The sequence below is a fragment of the Spermophilus citellus genome (assembly GCF_964194105.1).
Source record: "Spermophilus citellus genome assembly, chromosome: 13".
Classification (NCBI taxonomy): domain Eukaryota; kingdom Metazoa; phylum Chordata; class Mammalia; order Rodentia; family Sciuridae; genus Spermophilus; species Spermophilus citellus.
This window is the reverse complement of record NC_138193.1, coordinates 26,336,540-26,362,416: the sequence shown is the minus strand read 5'-3', so window position 1 is coordinate 26,362,416 and position 25,877 is coordinate 26,336,540. Positions and strand designations below refer to the sequence as shown.

At 55.2% G+C, this 25,877-nt stretch overlaps 1 protein-coding gene and 1 long non-coding RNA gene across 4 annotated transcripts; one reads left to right on the top strand and one right to left on the bottom strand.

Annotated features, from left to right (window-relative positions):
- The first annotated feature begins 6,985 nt into the window (after positions 1–6,985).
- Positions 6,986–7,310, top strand: LOC308632852. Its single transcript, XR_014018644.1, has 2 exons — positions 6,986–7,110; positions 7,201–7,310. It is a non-coding gene; the product is annotated as an uncharacterized lncRNA (long non-coding RNA).
- Positions 7,311–7,466: 156 nt separating this feature from the next.
- THNSL2 (threonine synthase like 2) lies at positions 7,467–22,426 on the bottom strand. 3 transcript variants are annotated; one of them, XM_081265206.1, is made up of 9 exons: positions 22,268–22,426; positions 19,214–19,447; positions 18,860–19,054; positions 18,330–18,509; positions 15,273–15,503; positions 13,234–13,382; positions 13,004–13,129; positions 9,874–10,025; positions 7,467–9,513 (listed from the first exon to the last, which is right to left on the bottom strand). In XM_081265206.1, exons 2-9 carry the CDS (start codon positions 19,434–19,436, stop codon positions 9,288–9,290), a joined length of 1,482 nt encoding a protein of 493 aa, XP_081121332.1. In that variant the 5' UTR covers positions 19,437–19,447; positions 22,268–22,426; the 3' UTR covers positions 7,467–9,287. The 3 variants fall into 3 exon arrangements, with proteins under 3 accessions (XP_081121332.1, XP_081121330.1, XP_081121331.1); XM_081265204.1 differs by lacking the exon at positions 22,268–22,426 and adding an exon at positions 21,816–22,171; XM_081265205.1 differs by lacking the exon at positions 22,268–22,426 and adding an exon at positions 21,816–21,839 and having other exon boundaries at positions 18,330–18,482.
- Positions 22,427–25,877: the final 3,451 nt, after the last annotated feature.

The window sequence follows — 25,877 nt, the reverse complement described above, 5'->3', positions numbered from 1 at the left end:
TTATTTATTTTTTTCAAAGAAAAAATAATCAGAAAACAAATCCAAGAGGGTATTTTGCTCACTGTGTGAGGCTGAGGGCGGGTGGCCCCTTCCTGGCCCTGCAGCCAGCAGCTATGGGCAGGGGAAGTGCAGCAGCAGCAGCACAGAGGGGCTCAAAGCCTGGATTCTGGCCCAACAGAGCCTCCCATTCTGTGCTTCCAGCCCCAAATCCCACGCTTTCTCACTTCAGAGCGTCCACGTTCAACCTGCCAAATGCCACTAAATCTGCAAATTAAACCTCTGATTACAGAATTCCTTTTGATGTAAAAAAAAATGTGGGGATTTTTAAAATGTAATTATTCATACACTAAGATTTTAATTGTGCTTCTTTTCTCCCTCTCTCGCCTTTTTTTTTCCCAGGGCAGGTGATTCCCCTTCTGGGCCTGCCCAGGCAGCGCAGGGGCCGGTGCAGGAAGGAGCCTGCAGGACTTTCTGATGCGGCTCAGGATGCTCCATTCCAGGAACTGGGAAGGGGCCTGGCTAGCAGCTGGTGTCCCAGTCTCGGCCCACAGCCCCCTCCCCAGAGCTCCCTCGGGTCTGAGGACTCTGTACTGTGCTGCCTCTGACCGTGTGAGTGTCCAGGATGCCACAACACAGTGCCACAGGCTGGGCGTCCTCAGCTCTCCACCCAGTGCTGGAAACTGTGCCTTCCCAATGAAGGAGTCAGCAGTGTCTCCCAGGGACGGCCACGGAGAGGTGCTCCCCTGAGGGATGGCCAGGGAGAGATGCTCCTCGCAGGAATGACCATGGAGAGGTGCTCCCCCTAGGGGCGGCCACAGAGAGGTGCTCCCCCCAGGGATTGCCAGAGAGAGGTACTCCCCCAGGGACGGCCACAGAGAAATGTCCCCCCCAAGGATGGCCACGGAAAAATGCTCCCTGGCCAGAAGACAGCTGCCTTCTCCCTGCCCGCGGTCTTCCATCTGCAAGGGTCAGCTCCGATGACAGGATGCTTCCCTCTGAGAACACCTGGGCCAGTGCCTAGGGTCAGGTCCCGGCTGTGACACTCCTCTCCAGTGGCCTCATTCTGCTGGAACGGCCCTTTTGAAGACCTCCAGAGATACCACATTCTGGTCACTGCAGTTAGCACCGTCAGGAAGGGTACACGGTGCAGCCCCTACAACGGCAAGACCAGAACCTTCCACGCTACAGTGACGTGCCTGACACACACGCTCTCCAGGGCTCTGTCATTAACTGCCCAGCACTGGACAGAAGCCCACAGGAGTGACCAACCTGGTGGCTCCTCTACTCCATCCCTGAGTATGTTTGGGGGTGTCTTCTAGAAATTGCTGGAGGTAGGCTCTGCCTTCTCCAGGATGCTCCCCTAGCTGGCCACCACAACCACAGCAGGGACTGATAAGCGCTGGGTGTTCCCTGGCTATGGACACCACACCCAGGCAGGAGCGACACTTCTGTCCCAAGGAGTCTCACTCTCTCCCTTGGCAGGACAGGGACAGGAAAAGCCGCTGCCCAATGCAGGGCTGGCCACGCCCAGGGGCAAGGAGCCTGAGAAGGAACAGAACACAGCCGGCCCCCTCACAGACCAGGACGGCAGCACCGAGGGGGACAGGAGGGTCTGAGAGGTCCCGGCTGAGACACTCCATCCTCAGGACAGGCCTGTGTGCAGAGCCTCTGCCGATGTGAGTAGCCTGTAGCACAGACCAGGACCAGGCTCAGAGCTTCCTGTTGTCCAGGAAAGACCAAGGTTTCCATTAACAAGGAGGGACAAGTTCAGAGACCTGTCACAACATGGTGACATAATCAGTGGCCACAGATTGGGTACTTGAAAAAGAGAGGAACCACTTAAATCCCAGAAAAATGGTCAATTTTCTAAGAATTGTGCTCTGGGAGAGAAGAATCCTAAATGTTCTAGGAGACCAGATCTTTTTTTTTTTTTTAATTATTATAACAGCAACCATCCTGAGCCTTGTCCTCAGCAGGAGGATGGTGACCATCCTGAGCCTCAGCAAGAGGACGTTCACTATCCTGGGCCTCAGCAGGAGGACGGTCACTATCCTGGGCCTCAGCAGGAGGACAGTCACTATCCTGAGCCTCATCTTCACCAGGAGGATGGTCACTGTCCTGGGCCTCAGCCTCAGCAGGAGGATGGTCACTGTCCTGGGCATCAGCCTCAGGAGGCCAATGGTGACCATCCTGAGCCTCTGTCCAGGGCTTCTGAAAAGGAGCTGAGCACGCCCCCTTAGCCTTGAGTAACAGGGGTGTGGAACTGGCATTGCACGCAGTGTAGAGCAAGTGGTCCTTACCTTTGCTCGGCAAGGAGTGCAGCTCTGGGAGTGGGCATCACCCTCGCCTTATTGGGGTGGAATATTCTACCTAATGTCTTTCCCTTAATAACCACAGGGGTTCGGGGTGCGCTAGCTCTCTCCTGCCTCCCTTGCTCCTCTTGCCCTTGCTCCTCTAGCATGGGAGCTGACCCCTCAGGTCTCAGAGCCATCCCTGACCCCTGCAAAAGGTATTTCTGTATGTGTGTGGTCTTTTCACTGCCAGCCCAATTCACGTGGAGTGACCCTGAATCCATCGCCTTCACATGTCGTGGGATATCAGCCTGGTCCTCAGCAGCTGGTTCTGTGGGGTCCATGAGGTGGACCTACTCTAGGTGCTTCCTGAAGTCGGGTTGTTCAGTAAGTCTCCCGTTTTTACTCACCTACTTGTCCCATTCTCCTGATCAAGTTGAGCGCCACACAGGCCTCAACCCAGCTTGCTCATTCACCACATTTCTACAACTTTTCCACTTCGTAAATCATTCTATTTACTTACTTTTGCACTACCCCCTTTCATATTGCCTCCAAAGTGATTTGTCTACAGCAAAACCCCCTGATCAGTCTCTCGCTCCTGACACTTAACCCCACTCCACCCACCCAGGCCAAGGCCACCAATTATGGGGCCAGCCATAAGGTCTTTAGAATGATCCTGGACACCTTTCCCAATATGGCCCTCCTCCCTCCTCACACACACCACAGGGCACCTAAAATGCAGCTAAAATGGAGTTAAATACTCCAAGGCTGGTATCTCCCCAGACGAACGCTCCAGAGGTCCACTCGAGCTGTCCAGAGGTCCATACGAGCTCTCCAGAGGTCCACACAAGCTCTTCAGAGGTCTACATGAGCTCTCCATAGGTTCACGTCAGCTCTCCAGAGGTCCTGATGAGTGCTCCAGAGGTCCTGCTGCAGGGCCACTCTGCTCAGAGGTCCCCAGCCTCCCCAAGTACTGAGGGCCTTGCCCCTCTCTGCTCACGGGGCAAGGTGGGTACAGCAGTTCCATGTGTTCCCATGGGCAGGACCCCATGGTAGGCATAGGCTGGAACTGCAGAGAGGAAGGGGGTGCCCTGGCTGGGGTAGAGCAGCCGCACTTGCCTGAGTCTCAGGCTGGTCCCTGACTCGCCTTTTCTTGAGGATTTGCTGGCCCACTCCTGGCAGGGCCAGCTGATCTCTTTTCATCCAGTCAACTACCTATGGGGTATGGGGGAGGTGTGGCCTGGAGTACCCTTGAGAAGGGAAACATGAACTCTGCTCCCGGGTTTTCCAGTGTCTGGTGTATTGACTGTTTTGTCGATGCCTTCCTGAGCCTCAGTTTCCCTGGGGAGAAGCTGAGAACCACAATGTCCACCTCATTGTTGCAAGGTTTAGAGAAAGTATATGAAGAACCTGGATGTGCCCAGTATATAGTTGATGTCAAGAAGTGACCACTCTGGACAAATCTGTCTCCCCTGGACAGAGAGCTTCTGTGTGCCACTCCTCCTTCCACAGTCTGGAATAACATCTTCAGAGGTATCCAATGAAATACATGGAAGAGAGAGAAGCTGGTTATATTGAAGCACAGGGACAGACATATTTTAAAACACAATATAGAAATGCACCTTTTATTGATAAATAACATTGTGTTGTGTCTAATAATTTTTCAAAGTATCCAAGAGTGTTAGTGATAAGCCAGGATACTTATAACTAACTGCTTGAATGTCACCTAGAAAAACCAGTGAGTTCCATAGATGACAAGTGCCAGGTGTGGCTAACTCATAGGTTGGCCACCAGCTGGTGTGCCTGAGGGAAGGTCTAACCTTGGCAGCACTAGAAAGACACAGCTTCTTCCCCTCCAAGTTCTCAGACCCTCTGAACTCCATCCACGAACCCCAGGCAATTAGTAAACCTCAAGTTACAAGCCTGCCCTGGATTGGGAGGAGGAAGGGTCCTTTTCCACCAAGATCCCAGTGATGCCTGCAGCAAGGTAATACCTAAAGGACCCGGCAAGAGAGCAGAATCAGGAAAGAAGGCCCCAGAGCTAAGGTTGGGCCTTCTTGCGAGACCTGACACCTGGAGGGGTCCGGCCTCTCCAGGGGCAGCCCTAGCTGGGGTCTTCCCTGACTGGGTCAAGCCAGTGGTCTTCCACTTTCTATGCTTTGGAAAATAGCTGCTGGAACCTGCAGAAAGTGCCCAAGCTGGGACAGCTGACCCTCAGAGGGTCCGTGTCCAGGTTCCTCTCCCAGGGCCAAGTCCACGCTGGCTGCCCAAGGGGATGACAGCAGAAATTGCTGTGCAGCCTGAGAGCCAGGGTCCTCAGCTACCATGCCCGTGGTTGTGTGACCTTGTCCACTCCCCTCTCTGAGCCCCAGTTTGCTCATCTGTAAAGAACAGAGACTGGGAGAGAAGTTTCTCACAGGGGCTCCAGGCTCACATTTTTGCTGTTTGAGAATTCTCTGCCAAAAGAGATTCTCTGGATCATCTGCCACCTAAAAACTAAGTCTTAACACGCAATTTTAGTGTCTGCCTTTGAACGTGAATTTAACAGTCACAAGCAACAGTACCATCTCAGCAGGCATAAGCCAGGAAGGAGAGGCAATAGGACACCCACAGGACAGCTGGACAAGTGGAGCTGGTGACATCACAGTGGCTGAGATGGGACATGCCCCTGTGGTTAGAAGAGGCAAAGCACAGAAGCCAAGCCCCAAGTTAAACGGGAGAGAACGGCGCTAACAGCCCCAGGAAGATCAGACCCCAGGCCAGGCTCCAGGCGGCCAGTGTTACACAGTGACAGAGACCTTGCTTTCCATGATGCTGTCTGTAGATGTGTTCACACTGGATTGGAATTCGATTTCTGCTCATCCCGCACAAGAGCTGTCAGCATCCAAAGCCCACAGGGAGTTCCACGTTTATCCATATCTCAGTACCTTTATTACAAAGCCAAAAACTACTTAAGACAACGTTGGAGGCATCTGTGATTTTTTTTTTTAAAGAGGGAGGTCTCAATACTAATTTTGAGAAATAATGAATTTTTACAGTATCTCTGGAGGCAGGGGGTGTGGCTCAGTGGTAGAGCGCTCACATAGCATGTGTGCGGCCAAGTTCAAACCCCACCACCGAGAGAGGGTGGGGGCCTGTGGGGGCCCCTTGCAATGGTTAATTCCCAGAGAACAAAGTCAGACTGGCACTGAGGTGTGGGCCAGGGGCCATCTGAGCTGGGAGGAAGACTTTGCGTATCCTCTGCTGCCCTCTTCTGGCCATGAAAGGCACCGGCGGGGGAATGTTTGTACAGGGGAGCAGGTGGTACCTCGCAGTGACCTTTGTTTGCAGAAGCTCTGCCCAGAGCTGGGCCCCAAACCCTCTGAACTCTTATGCCCTAAATCCATTTGCAAGCAAGCGCTGTCCCTGCCTATGGGCAAGCCGTGAGGGACAGAAGTGACCCAAGCCAGATGAGGACAGGGGACCATCCCCAGGTGGGAGGTAACCCTCCCCCTGTGTGTGGTGACCCTCCCCAGGTGGGAGATGACCTTCCCCAAGTAGGAAACGACCCTCCCTGAGTACGTGGAGACCCTCCCCATGTGAGTGGCGACCCTCTCCAGGTGGGAGACGTGGGTCATGAAGACCCTCCACAGGTGGGAGGTGACCTTCTCCAGGTGGGAGACACCTTCCCCAGGTGGGTGGTGACCCTCCCCATGTGAGTGGCAACCCTCCCCAGGGGCCAAGCCCAGGGGAGTCTCCAGAGATTTCATGGTGGCTCTGAAGATGGAGCCCTGCCGGGTTTTCCACTTGGTGCCTGTTCCGGGCCCTGGCCTGGTCTCCAGAGCAGCTGCCCAAAGGAAGGAGGCCTGCTCCTCGCAGCAGAGATGCACAGGGCCAGGCTTACTCCACATGCTGGTGTCGGACAGGCCTCTGCAGTGACCAACCTGCTGTGGAGGAAAAGCAGGGTGGAGCCCAGGAGGCCCCTGGAGCAGCAGCCCGGGACCTGCCCTGCCGCCCGGCAGCTCCTCCTGGATCTGCTCCCATGAAGGCTCTCAGGGGAGGCCACATTTGGGGGTCAGGTCCTGGGCTTATGGGGTGCTCCGCAGGCCCCTGGGGAGTGCTTAGGTAGGGAAGGAGACCCCAAACCGGCCAGCGCTGGAGTGGAGGAAGAGGGGCTGCAGGGACCCAGCGCCTGCACCGGGAGCCTGTCCTCTGCCCTGGACAGCTCCAGCCTATCCTGCAGCTGCTAGGCCTCCTCCTGCTTTGCCTCTCCCCAGCTGCCTGGCACCAGTGGACGTCTGTAGGGTAGTCCCTGGTCCAACAGGACCGAAGTCCTTACAGAAAGCGGAAGTGCAGACCCAGACGCAGGGAAGACCAAGTGCAGGCTGAGGGAGCAGGTGCCATCTGCGGGCTAGAGGGACCCTGGAATGAAGCCAGCCCTGCACGTTGTGCATGCACATCCACACACATGCCACATGCATGCACACAACGGGCACATCTACACACATTCCATGCACACGCACACACACCACACACACCAGACACACGCATGCCATGCACACACATGCACACACCAGGCACATCTACACACACACTATGCACATACACCAGGCACATCACACACACCAGGCACACACATGCACATGCACACGCACCATGCACATCAGCACACATGATGCACACGCAAGCACACACACTAGGCACACACATGCACACCATGCACATCTACATACACATGCCATGCATGCACATGCACATACACCAGGCACATCACACACACACCAGGCACACACATGCACATGCACCACGCACATTAGCTCACATGATGCACACACACCAGGCACACACATGCACACACACGCACATGCACCACGCACATCAGCTCACATGATGCACACACACCAGACACACACACATGCACACACACCAGGCACATCTACACACACACACTTCAATGAAAGCAGGCCCCTCATGCCAAGTGAAGCTGGAGGGAGGCTGCATCCTGTGGTGGCGCCCACTGGCTGGCTGGGAGATCACAAACCCTTCACCTCCATGAGCCTCAGGCTCCTCTCCTGGCGGTCACCACATGTGGCCTTGCAGGTCTGCCCTGAGGATCAGGCGAGGTGACGCACTCCACACTCCCAGAGTGAGCACAACTCTGAGGCCGCCGCACCTCTTACCATGAGCAGGATCCAGCACTTTTAAGCCACCCTGTGTCTTTTACCAACTGCCTTCTGAAGGGGTCTTCTTGCCTGGAGGCCGCCTTCCCTGGGTCTGCAGCTCTGCAGGAGTCCACGGTTGCCCAGGTGTTCTGGGCACAGGTTGGAGGTGGATCTGGCCCAGCCACGGGCTCTGCTGGGGTTATCTGGGGACTGAGAGCCTCAGTTGGGCCAGTGGTGGTCCTGCTAGCCAGGCCACCAGCCTTGGTGACCTACAGTGATACCGATGACACAGGGGTTCCCTCTCTTGGGCCATTCACCACTGACCAGGGGCTGAGCCCTTCGTAAAGCACTTTCCAGACTTTGATTCCTTCACTTTACAAACAAGGAGAGGGGGCTCAGAGAGGTTGGGTAACTTGTCCAAGACCAAACAACCAGCAAGTGGTAGAGACGGAAGTGAGGCTGAGGGTAGGGCCTGTAAGCACTCACAGAGGAGAGGGAGAAAAACCCCAGAGGGGACATACGGGGAAGGACATACAGGGAGACCCACAAGAACACAAGCACTATCCAGGAGGCTCTGGGATGAAAACTGTACAAGCTCAAAGCCACAGAGCCAAGCTCCAGCCCAGCCCCTGCTCCCTCACGGTGCCACCTGGCCGGCCATCGCCCCTCAGAGCCTGGGTTTCCTCCTCTGTAAGGTGGGGAAACAGCAGCACCCACTGCACAGGCCATCATTGGATTACATGAGCCAATTTTTGCAAACTGTCAAATGGCTCGTAGCTGGGGCTCTTGGGGCCACCAGGGGAATTTCTCCCTCTACAAAAACATTTAAAATTCTATTACATAAAAAAATAATAAAATAAAATTCTATTACACAACTGGGTTGGTGAAGGATAAAAATAACCATTGCTCTTTTGTTGAGGAGGGTACCAAGGACTGACCTCAGGGGCGCTTGACCACTGAGCCACATCCCAGCCCTATTGTGCATTTTATTTAGAGACAGGGTCTCACTGAGTTGCTCAGTGCCTCGCTGTAGCTGAGGCTGGCTTGGAACTCTCGATTCTCCTCCCTCAGCCTCCCTAGCCGCTGGGATTACAGGTGTGTACCACCAGCCTGGCCACATTGCTCTCCTCTGATTTAAAACAAAAACAAAGACAAAAACATTTTCAGGGGCCTGGAACAGCGGGGCGCTGCCTCAGCCAGGGCCTGTCAGGCCTAAAGGGAGGAGAGCCACTGTGGGACTGGAGTCCTAGAAACTGTCTCGTTGTGGGCTTTGAAGCATATCACTCTGCAGGAGTCTCCTCCTGCCCTCCGGTCCTTCCCTGGGGCTCCCAAAGCCAGGCCTCCATGTCCATTGTTCCAGCAGCTGGTGCCCTCACACCCTCAGTCCTGGAGCACCATGGAGATGCTGTGTTCTGACGGAATGCCAGGTGCCCACTGGGTCAGGTCACAGCAGCCCTGAGGGTGGGACCAGTGTCCTCTGGCAGCAGTTGACCCTGTGCCTGTCTTCCCTAGACTCCTGGCATGCAGGGCAGGAGGCCAACTCTGAGGGTGCAGGATGCAGGTTTGCCTAAAGCTCCTCCCAGTGCCACAGGATCTGAACTCAGTGACACAGGCAGCTCTGCCCTGGCCCCGAGGTGCAAGCAATAGGCTGCTCGGCTGGGTCTGCACACCATGCTACCAAGGCTTGCCTCTGGCCCCTGGGGTCCCCACCTCAACCCTCCATACTGCAGGTGCCAGACCCACTGAGCAGCGTCCAGAGAGCCTCCTGCCCTAGCTCTTTAGGAGGAGGAGGGTGTCAGGGTAGCTCCAGGGAGCACCCTGGGGTCCAAGGCCCAGAGGAGGCCACTCCAGCCGGCTAAGCGGAGGCGCTCGGGGAGCCACCCCTCCACCGCTGACTCAAGTGCTCGACCGTATCCCGAAGCATCAAGGTCCAGTCATCCTCCCTCTGCATGGAGGTGCATCGCGTCTCCTTGTGCTCTAGGGCCAGGATATCCTCTGGGGTCTCCGGGGTCAGCCCAGCAGCCAAGACGGCCTCGGGGAACTTGGCTGCAGAGGCAGGGGCAAGGCAGCACCTGGGAGTGCTGTAGAGGGTGGGCAGCAGGGGCAGGGGGGTAGCAGGAGGGTGGGCAAGGCGAAGGCAGAGGAGGAGGAAGGAAGGGGAAGGGCCCAACAGGGAGGCCCAGGGAGGAAAGAGGGACGGGTCAGTACTGACGGAAGCCTGAAACTTAGCTGAAACAACCTGTCCTTGCCACAGACTCCATCGCCCCCTGCTGGCACCCTGGGTATCCCCTCCTTCCTGCTCTAGGCCACAGAGCCAGACAGTTTCACAGGTACCCATCACACCACCAAAGCCCCTTCCCCATAATCCTGTCGCCCTGCTTGGGGAAGAGCAGGGACCCTGAAAGTCAAAAGGCCCAGAAACCCAGACCCCATGGCCACACCTGGGCTGCTGCCCGTCCATCTGCTGGTAGTGGTAGCTCACAGCCACAGCCGAGTGAGGGCACAGCAGGTACCGGTTCTCCTCCCAGCAGCGGCCCATGGCCCTGGCAATGGCCTCATCGGATACCGATTGCGACGTCACTGCCTCAGAGAGCTGGAGGGTCCAGGGCCAGAGGGGGGTTCAGGGGTGGGGGTGCGGGGCAGAAGGACCGAACCCCACCGCATGCAGCACAACGGACACCAGGGACTCTAGGGAGTGCCGGCCCAGCGTGCCCTCAGCCTCCCAGCCTTGAGCTGTCCAGCCTGGAGGGAGCTCGGCCAAGGTTCAAGGGCAGCTGGGACGCAGCTATAGACTCAGCACCTCATGTGCAGCCTGGCTCAGCCCAGGGCACACACAGCTCTGATGTGACACCCTCCCCCACCCCCACTCAGCACAACCCGGCTCCAGGGGGCCTCCTGGACTCAAAGAAGACCCCTTCTTGGTGCCCCCACCCACTGTGTGCTCAGTCTGTGGTCATCCTCTGATCACATGCATAACGTGCTCATAACACGTGAACACCTGCACACGCTCCAGGCCAGCTCTAGGCCAGGCCACCTGGGCTGTACACTGTTCACATGGGCACCTCCCTGAGGAGTCAGAGAGGCAGCTGATTTCCTCCCTCCCTCTCTCCCTTCCTTCCTCCCTCTCTCCCTATCTCTCTCTCCTTCCCCTCTCTCCCTCCCTCTCCGTCTCTCTCCTTCCATCTCTCCCTCTCCCTCCCTCTCCCTCTCCCTCTCTCTCCCTCTCACCCTATCCTTCTCTCCCTCCCTCTCCCTCCCTCTCTTCCTCCCTCCCTCTCCCTCTCTCTCCCTCTCCCTCTCTTCCTCCCTCCCTCTCCCTCTCTCTCCCTCTCCCTCTCTCTCCCTCCCTCCCTCTCCCTCTCTCTCTCCTTCCATCTCTCCCTATCCCTCCCTCTCCCTCTCCCTCCCTCTCCCTCCCTCTCTTCCTTCCTCCCTCTCCCTCTCTCTCCCTCTCCCCCTCTCCCTCTCTCTCCCTCCCTCCCTCTCCCTCTTCTCCTTCCATCTCTCCCTATCCCTCCCTCTCTCCCTCTCCCTCCCCCTCTCTCTCCCTCTCTCCCTATCCTTCTCTCCCTCTTCCTCCCTCTCTTCCTCCCTCCCCCTCCCTCTTTCTCTCTCCATCCATCTCCTTCCCCCTCTTTCCCTCCCTCCCCTTCTCCCTCTCCCCTTCCCTCTCTCCCTCCCTCCCTCCCTCTCTCTTCCTCCCTCCCTCTCCCTCTCTCTCCCTCTCCCCCTCTCCCTCTCTCTCTCCTTCCATCTCTCCCTATCCCTCCCTCTCTCCCTCTCCCTCCCTATCTCCCTCTCCTCCCTCTCTCCCTATCCCTCCCTCCCTCTCCCTCCCTCTCTCCCTCTCCCTCCCTCTCTCCCTCTCCCTCCCTCTCCCTCTTTCCCTCTCCCTCTCCCTCCCTTTCTCCCTCTCCTCCCTCTCCCTATCCCTCCCTCCCTCTCCCTCTCTCCCTCCCTCTCCCTCTCTCCCTCCCTCTCTCCTTCTCCCTCCCTCCCTGGGCTGTGCTTAATGGACCCAGGCCTGAGGCACCCCTGCCCCCAGGCCAACAGGTATATTTTTCTCTGGGGGCCAAGCCCTGGGTGCAGTCCTTGGCTCCCAGTAGAGCCACCACTCTACTAAGTGAGTGGTGGCCACAATTCCAGCAAATGGAGTGTCTCCTGCCCACACATTCAGGGAGAAAATGCAAAAAGGGGACACAGCCTCTGTCTTCATGGGTATCTGGTTTCCGTGAGGGGAGGGGAGGTGGATGTCAACTCCTGAACCAAATGCTCATCTAAAGCAGCCAAAGACACAAGAGCCCCTGGGATCTGTGTCGCACTGCCCAGACTTCAGAACATCTCCAGTTCTGAGAGCAACCCTTAAAATGGACGCTGACCTTGCAGAACAAGGGTCTGTGAGAGACCAGTGAGGGAGCTGAGGGGCTCCAGAGGTGAGGGACAGAGGATGATTCCGGAGGTGAGGGGCACCAGAAAAAAACAGAAAGACCCGAGTAGTTAGTAAGGACTCTTCGGATATGGGGAAAGCGCTGAGAAGTGGACACCAAGCCAAAGGGCAGACTGTAGCTCTGTCTGTCCATGAGGCCGAGGCCTGGTCCCCGGAGGCAGGCACAGCCCTGAGGGACCCTCAGGGAAAACTCAAGCCAACTTCAGAAATTCTGTACTTATATACAAGACAAAGAACCATCACCAAGCTGCATTAAAATAAAAGCGATCCTTTCCAAGTGGATTCCTACAGTGAAGGAAGTTTCTTCTTCTCTAAGAGGGAAAGAGACAGGGAGCAGTGCCTATCCTTGGGAATTTACAGCCTTGGAAAATAAAAATATGACCCTTGCTGTGTCCACTCCACACTGTCAGGCAGCAACCAAGTGCCTCGCGGCACCAGCTGACCTGCATCCCATGGGGCATGCGAGGCCGGGGTCTCGAGTCATTGAGGCAGAGTCTTGAAAACTGGCCAGTGTCTCCAGGCTGGCTTGAGGTGGACCCTGCCTGGCTCCAGCCCAGTCTTCTACTGCCCATCTGATCAGTAAGTCAACCCACAATCTCAGCAGACCGTCGAAAAATCAGCGTCCCCTTCCCTTGCCCCATATGACAGTTTGGATGTGAGGTGTCCCCCAAAAGCTCAGGTGTGAGACAGTGCAAGGAGGTTCACTGGTGGTGACAGTTGAGACCCAGCGAGTTAACCCCAGTGGGATGAACTCAGTGGTGACTGAGTGGAGGGTGTGGCTGGAGGAGGGGGCACTGGGCATGGCTTTGGTACACCTTTGTATCTGGACAGTGGAGTCTCTGCCTCCTGATCACCGGGTGAGCCGCTTCCCTCCGCCACACTCTTCCACCATGATGTTCGGCCCCACCTGAGCCCCAGGAGTGCAGCCAGCTGCCTGTGGACTGAGACTTCTGAAACCATGAGCTCCCAAGGGAACTTTCCCTCCCCTAAAATCGTTCTCGTCAGGTCTTCTGGTCACAGTGTGAAAAAGCTGACTGAAAGACCCCAATTTCCCGAACCCAATTTCCTAACCCCATATCAGTGGCATGGCTGCGCCCTCTCCTCTCCGTGGCGTGGGGACTGACCTTGCCGTGCAGTTCCTTAGGTAGCTGCACACTTTGGGTCCTCTCAAACTGCTCCATGAGGGCTCTTGTCACCTGGCTGTTGGAGCCGGAGAGCAGCCAGAAGATCCTCTCCATGTTGTAGGGCATCTGGGCAGACAGAGGTCAGGGTCCCAGGCCAGGCCAGCCATCCACCCCAGCAGCCCCATCAGCCAATGCCTGGGCAGGACCTGCTCTCCCCGCCTCACACCCACCTGAATGTCCATTGCAGATGCCAAGGATGGTCTGACGGCCTCAGACAGAGAAAAGTCCCCCTGCCGGATGGCCCTGTGGATGATGTCATTGTGGTTCACCACGGCCACCAGGCGGATGGGCAGGCCCATCTTCTGAGCAGTGCACCCAGCTTGAAGTGAGACAGAGAGCAAGTTTTTAGAAACAAAAACAAACTTTTTAAAAACTTGGGCTTCACCCAAATTGAGAAATTCTTAACGCTTCTTAAATATTTTGTGGTTCAAAGGACACTGTCAATGTGAAAACTCATGGAACAGGGAAAATATTTGCAAATCACATAACTGATTAGGGACTTATATCCAGAAAATATAAGAAATTCTCACAGGAGGGTGGCACTGGTCACGGCCTTCCCGTCTGTGCATCCCTGCCTGGAGGGCAGTGAGAGGGCAGGAGGCTCTGGCCCGGGGGATGAGGCCGCTGACCCTCCTGGTCACCACCCACCATACTCTCTGCTTTTGGTGGAGGAAGCCATGCTTCCTGGCCACAGAGAGGCTTCTAGGTCCCACCTAAACCATCGGGGGCCTCAGAAGCAAGGCCACACACAGTTACAGAAACAGCAGTACTCTGGTCAGCACCTGCATCTGAGGACTCCACATCTGCAGACTCAAACACCGTCAAAAGTATTTTTTAAAAACTGCATCTGAGCCAGGCACAGTGGCACATGCCTATAATCCCAGCAGCTGGGGAGGCTGAGGCAAGAGGATCATGAGTTCAAAGCCAGCATCAGCAATGGTGAAGTGCTAAGCAACTCAGTGAGACCCTGTCTCTAAATAAAATACAAAATCGGGCTGGGGATGTGGCTCAGTGGTTGAGTGCCCCTGAGTTCAATCCGCAGTACCCCCCCAAAACTGCAACTGCACCAAAGATGTGGAGACTTTTTCTTATGATTATTCCCTAAACTGTACAACTATTTACACAGTTTTTTAGGTTTTTTTTTTTTTTTTTTTTTTGTACCAGGGATTGAACCCAGGGACATTTAACCACTGAGCCACAGCCCCAGCACATTTTATTTACTTATTTTTTAATTTAAGGGTAGGGTCTCACTGAGTTGCTTACAGCCTCACTAAATTGCTGAGGCTGGCTTTGAACTTGGAATCCTCATGCCTACAGATGTGCGCCTCTGTGCTCAGCTACACTACATTGCATATACTGTATTAGATGTCATCAGTCGTCATCTAGAGGAGACCTACGTCTTCAGGAGGGTGTGCTCAGGCTATGTGTAAACACTACACCGTTTTATAAAAGGGCTGTGAGCATCCTGAGCAACACCCCGTGCGCACAGTGGACTGAGACGCCACCCGGTTGGGCAGCACTTCCCCTTACAAGGTTCCAGGGCACACGGATCTCACCTGCCACTCACAGGAGTCCTCAGAGACGATAGGCATTCCAACCCCTGAACCCAGGGATCACCCCACGCCCATGCCACTGGTACTGGGCAGAACGGAGCCATCCTAGGTCCACAGGCTGCCTCTGTGCACCTGGTCTGTGTGCCCAGCAGCGAGGACATCCTCCTGGGCACCTAGGCTCTATGCCTAGCAGTGGAGACATCCTCCTGGGAACCTGGTCTGTGTGCCCAGCAGTGGGGCATCTTCCTGGGCACCTGGGCTATGTGCCCAGCAGCAGGGAGATCCTCCCATGGCACCTGGGCTGTGTGCCCAGCAGCAGGGACATGCTGTGCCACAGAGCTGCTTGCTGCCTCAGCAGAAGCTGGCCCTGCTGGAGCAAGGCCACTACTTCTGGGGGAGGGTACTGCCACATGCTGGGCAGCTGACCCTTGGCCTCGCATCTCCACACCCTGCTGAGTACACTGGGTCAGGCTCTGGAGCCCAGGAATGGGCCCTCACCCTCCCTCCACAGCAAGCCCACACTGTCCCCAGGAAGGCAGCGCAGGGGAGGGGCTGAGAGGAGAACTCCTCCCTCCGGCGCCTTCCCAGCCACAACTCCTGAAGGCGGGACCATGGAGGCTCTTCTGAAAGCCCATCTGCACAAGAAGCCTCCTTACCTGCAAGGTTCCCAGCAGCCCCTGTTGGCACCACCACCTCCACGGTGGGCAGGGGACACCCATCCAAGGAGGGCGCACAGCGGAAGTAGGCGAAGAAGTAGTGGGCCATCTGCACAAGGACCCGCGACCAGTTGACGGAATTCAGGCTCATCAGGTTGTGCTTCTCCACAAAAGGCAGGTCGGCAAACACGGCCTTGATGGGCACGTCCAGCTGGTCACTGTTCCCTTCCACTGCAGGAGAGGCAGGCACTCAGGAGCTGAGGAAGCCCCGGACCTCCTTAGGTCACCTTGCTCAGCTCGGTTCTTGATCTTCATGGGGCTTAGCCTTGGCGTGAAGACCCAGGAGAGAAACAGCATCTCCTGTTCTGTTCCTGAAATCCACTCACTCAAGAGACCAGAACGCGACACCAGAACCCCTTCCAGCATTCCCACTGCCACAGGAGATAAGACTCAGGGCCAATCTCGGGATGGGGGAGGACCCTCCCTGCACTCCAGGCCCACTCCCCACTCTTGTTCCCCGCGGGAGGATTGCTCCCTGGGGGACAGTGAGGGGCTGGCCCTCTGCCCCACAGCTCTCTGGGGCTGGGCTGGCCACGGCACACCCATGACCTGCTGTCACTCAGCTCACATGTAGGTGCCCTGCTCCCCGCGCCTAACGTCAGGTGAGCTCTTGTGGCCGACCCCTCTTCCCTGTAGCAGGGTGGGTCATCAGCCTTCATGGGCACATTACTGAGCAGACTTAGCAGTTAGCTGCCCATTAGCTGGACGCACACCCCCCTATCCAGCTGGACTAGCAGTGCACCAGTACCAATTCTCAGCTGATGCCAGGGTCCATTTCTGCACTGGACCCACGCTGGGAGGAGAGGGGTGGATTTTACTGGGGAAACAGCAGCACAGGCTTCAGGGTCGTGAGCTGTTCTCCCCTTGCCACTGACAGCAGTACTGACGCTTGGGATTGGGCGTGAGCCCCAGTCAGCCTCGCTAAACACGGTGGTCCCAGTCCTTGGCCAGGACCAAGCTGTTGGAGCCTGGCCTTCCATGGAGTCAGGGTCCAGCTCAGAGGTGGGCAATGAGAGATGAGGGATGTCTGCTCAGTTGTGGGAAGGATTTGCCGCTTGTGAGGAGGAGACCTGGCCACCACAAGTCACCACACAGGACCAGGAGAGCTCAGGACTGGGGAAGGCAGAGCAGAAGAGGAAGAGCTTGGATTCCTGAAGGGCCCAAGACCGAGCCCAGCCTACCTCTGGATGCCCAGTCACGGGAGGAGGAAATTATTCTTGTTTCAGCTGATCTGAGCTGGATTTTCTGTCACTTTCAACCAAAAGCACCCCAAATAATATAACCAGTAAATATCTAGTGCTTGCTGATTATTCTGTGCTTAAAAATTGCACACTTACATGGAAATCAACAAGCCTGTGAGCTGAATCAGTGTCCACATTCGACAGTCCTGTTGTCCACTCTCCCTCCCCTGAGACCACTGGTCGACAGGAAAACACACATTTGCCACTATTTTTGAAAGGACGCAGCACCCCCCCCCCCTTCCAGCCAGCAGGTTCCAGGAAGGGAGGGAGGGAGGAGGCCAACACGCTGCCGTAAACAAAAATTTCTCCAAAGTCTGCTGCCTTGTTTCCAGAAGCTCAGCACATATACATACAAATCCAACCCCAACTGGGGTATACAACATGCTGCACTACTGTCCACACATGGCTACCACTACTTCCCACGGCCCCACCTACAGCCACAGGTGGAGGACACGTTCCCATCCGGCCCTGAGCTGAAAGCCCTCAGATGCCTATGTACAGAAAAGAAAGAAGTAGGTGGCGGGACAGGGGCACAGAGGCCGCCAGGGAAGGCATCCTAAACCCACAGCTCGCAAGGCTGGAGGTGACCAGGACCTCTGCTGCCTGAATCCCGGGTATTAAAGTCCTGTGGTGACTACAGTAAAATGTAGCCAAACATGGGTGCTGTGCCCCAGACTCTGCACAGCACCCACCTTCAAACACGTGGACATTCTCCCTCAACTACCAGAGCTGAGGTGGAAGGTCTGCCAACACCGCATCAGCTAATCTGGGGACTGCACACTGAGGCGTGCCTGCACTTGCCCAGTAGAAGAGCAGGGGCTTTTTGTTTGCTCTGGAATAGACAGGGGAAGGACATGCAGGCTCCTCCCCAGGGGAGTCTGCTCCACAAAGCTGGTGTTACATGAGAACAGCCTTGAGGGCCACACCAGGAGCCAGCAGCCTCAAGGGCCACACTGGGAACCCACCGCTGTAGAAGGAACACTCTGTTACTCCAGTGCTGCTGCTGACACCTCAGGTGAAAGAGCAATGTGCCCAAAGTCTTGGTATACAAAACCCCAACCACGACCCCTGCTGCTCATCTCCCTGCTCCCACCTGGGGGCGCCCCAGTATGAGCTGGGTGTGAGGGAGAAAGACCAGGTACGGCCCCACCCAGTCTCCCATCCTCTCCACTCTCAGGCTCTGCAGTCATCAGACGTGTTCAGAACCGACAGTCTAACTTGAAAACACACGGTTCTCTCCTCTCTCCAGCTGCGACAGTGCTATATCCTCAGGAGGTGGCCTCCTTGTGTGGCTAGCTATAGGTAACTAGTGATGGGTAGCCATTTGTCCTGAGTACTGGGACCTGCTAAGCCAGGTCAGCTGCGTTGCCTCTGCTGGCAGGAGGGCATGAACTGCCAACACGCAGTGACCTGTACCCTTAGCTATCCAACACATTGCTGCCCTCTGAACTTCAGGGCCCGAGGACAGGAGCCCAGTCGCTGCATGGCCTTCTACACATGACACAGTGGGCTGAGCCAGCACAGTGGTGGTGTTTTCTGGGGAAGGGTGGTTTTGAGCCTGCGCTTCCTACACAGTGCTGTTCCTGGGGGTTCCTGGTGTGGTCACTCTGTCAATTTAGGAGAGTGGGCAGCCAGGAGCTTCCCCAGAGATAAACCAAGGCAGAGCTCCAACCTCAAAATATGACCACTGAGAGCAGAAAAGGGGAGAGAAAGAAGAGAAGGAAGGACACTGCCCCAGCCTCTGCACAGTACCCACCTTCAAACACGTGGACGTTCTCCCTCAGCACCGTTGTCATCTGGAGCTCCTGAATCCTCGAGCAGCGGCCTTTGGGCAGCAGAACGATGATGTCCACATTCTTAGCCTCTAGAACACTCTCAATGGCAGCACTCCCAGTGTCCCCAGATGTGCCTGGATGACAAGAAGGGCGGCCCTTCCCTTTAAAATAGGGGAATGGGAAGAAGTGGCCCTTGGAGCATGGCTGCCAAATGCAGCAACTACCACTCTCCAACCCTTGCTGGACAGGAATTCCGCACTTAGCCCCAGTCTGTGGACTGTGGAGGAAGCTCAGGACCTCGGACAGCGTGAAACCACACACCTGAAGTGTTCTGTGTATTTAAAGATACTTTCCTGAGAAGCATCCTCAGCCTCTACCAGACCCTAAGGGGTCCGTGGCACATAAAAGGGTTAAGGACCTTGCTCCAGAGGAGCCAGTGGAGGGCACCCTGCAGGTGGACAGTGCACATTGGGGACACTCAGGCTACACCCCTCACACCCAGGACATGTACCTACGACCACGGTGATGTGCTTGTCCCTCTTCTCCAGGAAGTACTGCAGGAACTGCGCTGTGCAGCTCAGGGACAGGTCCTTAAAGGCACGCGTGACCCCGTGCCAGAGTTCCAGGACATTCAGCCCCTGCACCAGCCTGCACAGGTGGACCACGTCCTCGTGGCAGAATCTGCTGAAGGCGCGGTCGATCAGACCTGCAAAGGTGGGCGCACCGTGGGGGAGCATGTCACCTCTTCTCCAGCTCCCCAGGCTCTCGAGCACTTTGAAGTCTGGGAAATGTGCCCAGAGGCTTTCTGGCAGGTGGGTGGTGGATTCCCAGCTCTTGGTGGGCAGAGCTGGGGTGGGGTGCTCACCATTCAAGTCGTCCCTTGGAATGAGCTCAGGACCAATGAAGAGCGAGCACAGCTCCTTCACCAGGCTAGGATAGGAGAGTGAGCGCCACTGCCGCAGGGTCTCTCTGTCCAGCTGTGGGAGCTCCTCGGGCACATAGAGGCCACCATCAGGTGCATAGCCAGAGAAGAGGGCTCCTTCAAAGTCAACCCGTGGGGCCAGCCCCCGGGTGCTGATGTACCACATGATCCTGGGGGCTGCAGAGGGGACACCACGGTGGCACCTGGTCCTCCAGCACCCAGCACCCCACAGGCGAGGCGCAGCACCCAGCCCCTCCAGCTGGCCCATGGACCACCACGGGCCAGGCTGCAGTCCAGGCTGGAGACAGGAGCCTTCCTGAGTCCCCTGCCAGCTTCACCTGGCACAGGCCGAGTCATGACCCCTCCAAAGGGATGCATTTCACAGACTGCTACCTTGGTGAGGAGGTAGGGAAGCAAGCTGGAAAAGAAGTAAGCCCAGTCACCGTGGAAAGGCCAGCCTTGGAGTGGGGCCAGGGACAGCAATAGAGGCAACTGCCATTTTTATAGCCCCCTCGGGAAGAACAAGTAGGTCTGCTTCTGCTCAGAAACCTCCACCTTCCAAAGCTATTTAGAGATGCTGCATTTGACCTAGTGGATCTCAACCCTGGTCCTTCTCCAGGATCAATTAAGGAGCTTTAAAAAAAATTCACGTGCCTGGAGCCCACAGGATCAATACATTAGGCTCTTTAATCATGCGGCTCCTGGAGGGAGCCCCCCTGCAGCCAGGATGGACAACAGGCAGCTGCTCATCATACTTGGCCTGGGACCCACCTGGTTTTAAACCTGGAAGTCTCACTTTCCAGAAAACCCTCAATCCCATGCAGACTGGTGTCACATTTCTCATGACTCAAACATTCAGGGTCACTCCAGGGGAACTGGGCTGCACAAAATAATCAATAGAGACGGAGAGACCTTTTCCTTTGGGTCCTGTGATGGCTCCTCTGACCTTAGGGGGTCCATTCAAATGAGGCAAGGGGTCAGGTTTCAGGGGGTGGAGTCTAGCTTTGTGATGTCTGCTGTCAGCAGGTTGACTAACACCTAGGAAGGCCACACCAAAGGTAGAGCAAGAGAGGGGACACACAAAGGGAGTTTTCATGGAATCTTCTATCTCCAACAGGGCAAAGGGGTAGGATTACAAAAGAATAGGTGAGTGTAGTTCAGCCCAAGGGATAGACCTACTCAGAAGACTGGCCTTGCTAGCCAAGTGGGATAATGTCCAAGTTACCACAAAATGTGGTGATTGGTCAGAGCCTCCTGTTTCAGGACTGGAAGGTGTGGTCACTCAGAGTGGCTCCCCACAGACTGGCACAGCTGGTCACCTAGTTGAAGACTGGTGCTGACCTCTTGGCCTGGTCCTAGAAGACTGGTTGTAGTACTGACATGCTCACGGGCCCTGGCTAGCTGGCAGGGGCTTGTGGTGTGGGAAGACCACAGCAGTGAATTTAGGGGTTCTAGATGAATTTGACTGAGCAGTTCTTGGAACCACTTAGATTGTTCTGTGCTGCCAGGGCTGGAAGGGACTCTGCGCCCTGGGGCAAAGTTTCTTGTCTCTAGGAGGGTGTGGCTAACACTGACAGAGAAGGACAGGCCTAGAACACTGTGTTTCTGACACCTGCTCTGCATGGGCTGTGCCCCACTCCTCTGCTGGCACCTGAGTCATGTGGTTTACGGTCTCCATCACTGAACCCACAGATGTTTTGAAAGTGAAAGGGACAGAGGTTTTTGTGCTGGCACAATGGGTATAAGCGAAGACCCTCTCGGGCAACCAGGGACATAGGGTTGCCCTACACAGAAGTCCAGGTCAAAGACATGAAATCGAGCAACTCCAAAGCCACCTAAGATGACTCAGCAAAGCAGGCAAAGTGCCTTGGAAGACAGGAACAGGGTCAGGAGGCAAAGGCAGAAGTGCCGTCAATAAGACAAGAGTTTCTGTAATTCTGTGGCAAGGGTCAGGGCCAACAAGCTGCCCCAGTCCCTGGAGTAACAGGAATGCTTCACCAGCTCACTCCATAGGACCAGAGTAGAGAGAATGCTAGAGGATGGGGGAAGATTGGAAGGAGGGAGGGTTACAGGAGCAGCAGAAGACTTATGTTCTTTGGATGCCCTTCCCTGGATGGAAAAGCACCCAGCCGCTGGGGGACTAGGGTCTGCTCTGCTAGCCACCAGACAAGCCAGAGGAGGCAGTCAGCCTGTCCAGGATCAAAGGAAAGAGGACGACTGTACTCTGCACCTGTGGGTGATCAGACAGGTCCAGCGCCTCCTGGGCAAGGACTGTCCCAGTTACGTCCAAGGACCTCAGGGGCAGCATTCCCAGGACAACAGGGAAACGCTATAGAGAAGCACACATCATAGGGTCCAAGGTAATGGAGAAGTGCAGAGATAGAGTCAGCTGCCACCAGGGTCACTAGCCAAAGAAGAAGATCCAGCACTGTTCTGGGACTGATAGCTGGGGAGCTGGGCGAAGTGGCCGCTGGAGTGTATTACTGTAACAATTTTCCCTGTGACTCCCTTGGATCTTATTCGACTGAAGACAGGAAAAAATAACCTGGGTAACTGGTAAGGTCGCTGGGAGCGCTGAAGGCTGGGTCGGGATAGGGGTACAACTGAGGACTCGCTCTCCGGAAGAGACTGCAAAGGAAGCGGTGGGGCAGCGGGACGCTCAGTGCTGGGGGCAGAGGCCCCTGGGGCGGGAGGTGGGGAGGTGGGGAGGTGGGGCCCAAGACAGGGTCTGGGCCCAGGAGGCGACTCTCAGGAGGCCTGAGGCCCGCTCCCAGAATCTGCCCACGCCATCTTCCCAGTTCCGAGCTCATCAAGAGCTGCCAAATCCCCCAGGAAGCGCAGAGCACGGGAAGCCTCCCCCTCCGGGCTGCCGCGCGCCAGGAAGAGGCCAGCCAGGGCGCGGAGGCCAACGCGGCCCTGGAAGCAGGGCTGTCTGAGAGCCAGAAGGTGGCCCGAGAGGCAGCGGAGGGCGCGGCGACGCGGGGGCGGCGCGGTTACCAGTGGACACAAGTCGCGGCAGGCCTTTCGGGCTCCCCACGGCGTGCGCGTCCCTGGGCGAGCAGGGCTCGGGCCTCCTGGCGGGAGCGTAGGCTCTGGATGGGACAAGAAGGCTCCTGGACACTGCGGGAAGACCCAGCAGATCGCGGGAGAGGGCGGAGCAGGGGGCGGGAAGGGACAGGGCGCAGGGTGGGAGGGGCGGGGCAGGGGCGGGAAGGCGGAGTGCGGGGCGAGAGGGGGTGGGAAGGGGCGAAGGAGGGCAGAGCAGGGGGCGGGAGGGGTGGTGCAGGGGGCGGGGAGGGCACAGAAGGACGGGGTAGGGCGCAGGCGGGGGCGGAGCCGGGCGCAGGAGGGCAGAGCAGGGGGCGGGAGGGAGTAGTGCAGTGGGCGGGGAGGGGGCGGGAGGGGACCGGGCAGGGGCGGGAGGGGTGGTGCAGTGGGCGGGGCAGAGCGCAGGAGGGCAGAGCACAGGGCGGGAGGGGGTGGTGCAGTGGGCGGGGAGGGGGCGGGAGGCGGGGCAGGAGTTAGGGGGCCTGGGAGGACTGGGGCCTCACCTACCAGCACCAGCTCAAGTTGACTTCGTGCGGAGCCTCCGCTCTAGAGAGACTAGAAAAACTCATTTTTCAGATGAGAAACCAGAAGGCTAGATGGGAAGAAGAAAGTCCCTTCCCTACTTTGGGCTTCCTGACTCTCCCAGCGAAACCAGAGAACTGGGCAGTCCTTAATTCTAAGCTGGGTGTGGAGCCCACGGGATGGGGGACATCAGATTAGCTAAAAAAAAAATCCTTTACAGATGGTGGAATGTGATAGGCATCATTATCCAAAGTACATGTGTGAAGACACAATTAGTGTCAACATACTTTATATATAGCTAGAGATATGAAAAATTGTACTGTATACATATAATAAGAATTGTAATGCATTCTGCTGTCATTCATTTTTTAAAAAACAAATCAATTAAAAAAAATTTTTTTTAAATCCTTTACAGGGGCTGAGGGTGCTGTTTGGTGGTGGAGAGCTTGCATCGCTAGAGCCTTGGGCTCAATTCTCAGTCGGGAGCTGGGCTCCTCTGTAGGGAAGCACTTCAGTAGAGATCTGTTCTAGGGTTTAAACAAACAAACTAGCAAAAAGGCTGCTCCTAGTTCATTTTTAAGAGCAAAGTCTGGGCTGGGGATGTGGCTCAAGCGGTAGCCTGCTCGCCTAGCATGCGTGGGGCCGGGGTTCGATCCTCAGCACCACATACAAACAAAGATGTTGTGTAAAAAAAAAAAAAAAAAGTCTGGAACTTGGGGAAGAAATGACCTCCAGATAGTTCCAAATGCGCCTGGGACAGTGACTGACGTTCTCACATTCACACTCTGGGTCCCCTTAAGAGGCAAAGTTAGTGGAGCTGGACCTGACAGGTGGCTGAAAGTCCCTGGCCTCAGAGGGTTAGAGGATGTGGAACCACACCTATTTCCCCCTTTATTCCTGGGGGACACTTTTCTAAACTTGTGATCTCTGTTAACTCAAGTGTCCTACAGTCCACACACTGGCCCACTTGACATGGCTGCACAAGTCTTGGCAGCTGCAGCTGACTGTCTAGTCTAGCGGGTCTCCTCTTCTGGAAGAGGAAGATGGAGGGGGCCTGAGAGACCCCACTGCTCCTCTGAACACAAGCTGGAACCAGGGGCTTGTCATGGGGCTCACATAGCGTCAGGAGCCATTCCCACTTTGACTCAGAAGCCCTATCCTGGTGGTGAGGAAGACAGAATTCTGAGAGCAAGCAGGAACAGAAGGAGCATGGAGTTCTTATTTACAGACTTCTGCAAGGTGTCAGCATTTAGTTTTTGTAAGATTCAAAACTTTCTTTTCCTTTTATCCTTGCCCATTGAGTGCTCAGCTGTCTGTAGCTAGGAGACCAGTGATCCTCAAAGCAGAGATCAAGGGACACGGGAGTCCTGTTGTCCCTTTCTTCAGGCTCTTCCAGGCAGGGTGCCTCTGTCTCCAAGCACTGGCGGCAGGAGCTAGAACCAAAGCCTTGGCAGAGGGTGAGGAACCCAGGTCTGGACTTCAGCAGAAGACAGCAACCTGCTGGGAGCCCCCCAGCTGCTGTGAGAGCAGAGGCCAGGTGCAGGATTCTACTGTCCAAGCCAGACCAGGGCAGCAGTCCAGAGGGAGAGAGGATGCCATCTGAATCAGGACACACCTGTTCTCTGAGGGTTTCAAGTTTCTACCTGGATGATCTATCAGCCTGTTGGAGGGGGCATTGTGTGAGGAGGTGAGTGGTACCTAGGCTCAAGCACCTTGAATCACACTCAGGTCCCTTCCTGAGTTTCTGACTTTCTGTAACAAGGGTTCCAAATAAACAGCCCCAAATTATCAAGCAAAAACTGAACTGGCATAATTCCAACCACTTTTTTCCCCCCAGAAATGGACAAGTTGATCCTGAAATATGGATAGGACAGGTAGTAAGAATAACCAGACTAATTTTACAAAAGAAGAACAAAGTTGCAGGACATACACTTCCTGCTTCAGGTATAGAATAAGCAAGATGGCATGGTACTGGCATAAGGCTAGACAAGCAGATGAACAGAATACAGCTGAGTCTAGAAACAAGCCCACATGCCGATGGTCCACTAATTTTTGGTAAGGACATCAAGACCACTCACCATGGTGGGACAAGTGGACATCCACCTGCAGATTAGTGAGTGGATATCCACAGGCATCTATACAAAAATGAGCTCAAAGTGAGCTCAAAAATGAGCTCCCAAAACCTAACTGTGAGCACCAAAATTGTAAAACTCTTATAAAGCAACATAAGTTTTTTAAAATCATTGTGACATTGGATTAGGCAACAGTTTCTTAAATATAACACTAAAATATGTAACAAGAGAGAAAAAAGATACATTGAACTTCATCAAAGTGAAACTTTTGTCATCAAAGGACTCTATTATGAAAAGGACTCTAAATGAAAAGACAGCCTACAAAGTGGGAGAAAATACTTGTAAATCATGTTCCTGATAAGTGTTTAATTTCTGGAATATATAAAGAAAGCTCTTAAAATTCAATAATAAGAAAGCCTAATTTTAAAAATTAATTTATTTATCTTAATTCATTATACATGACCACAGAATGCATTTCAATTCGTAGCACACACATAGAGCATAATTTTTCATGTCTTTGGTTTACACAAAGTAGAGCCACACCATTCACTCCTTCACACATGTACCTAGGGTAATGATGTCCATCTCGTCCCACCATCTTTCCTACCTCATGCCCATTCCCTTCCCCTCCCTCCCCTTTCTCCTAAGTTTCCTCCATTCCTCCCGTGCTACCCCATTATGGATCAGCATCCACATATCAGAGAAAACATTTGGTACTTGTTTTTTGGGGATTGGCTTTCTTCACTTACCATAATATTCTCCAACTCCATCCATTTACGTGCAAATGCCATGATTTTATTCTCTTGTAATGCTGAGTAATATTCCATTGTGTATATATACCACAGTTTCTTTATCCATTCATCTATTCATGGGTATCTAGGTTGTTTCCACAGTTTAGCTACTGTGCTGCTGTAAACCTTGGCCTGGCTGTGTCCCTGTAGTATGCTGTTTTTAAGTCTTTTGGG

What these genes read in the sequence shown, in the direction of transcription:
- THNSL2 (XM_081265204.1), bottom strand. Translation starts at nt 22,080, where the DNA reads ATGAGCTCGGAACTGGGAAGATGGCGTGGGCAGATTCTGGGAGCGGGC. An exon ending in TCCAAGGGACGACTTGAATG is followed by an intron (nt 19,055 to 19,213) that starts GTGAGCACCCCA and finishes CCACCTTTGCAG; the next exon opens with GTCTGATCGACCGCGCCTTC. An exon ending in GCACATCACCGTGGTCGTAG is followed by an intron (nt 18,510 to 18,859) that starts GTACATGTCCTG and finishes CCTATTTTAAAG; the next exon opens with GGAAGGGCCGCCCTTCTTGT.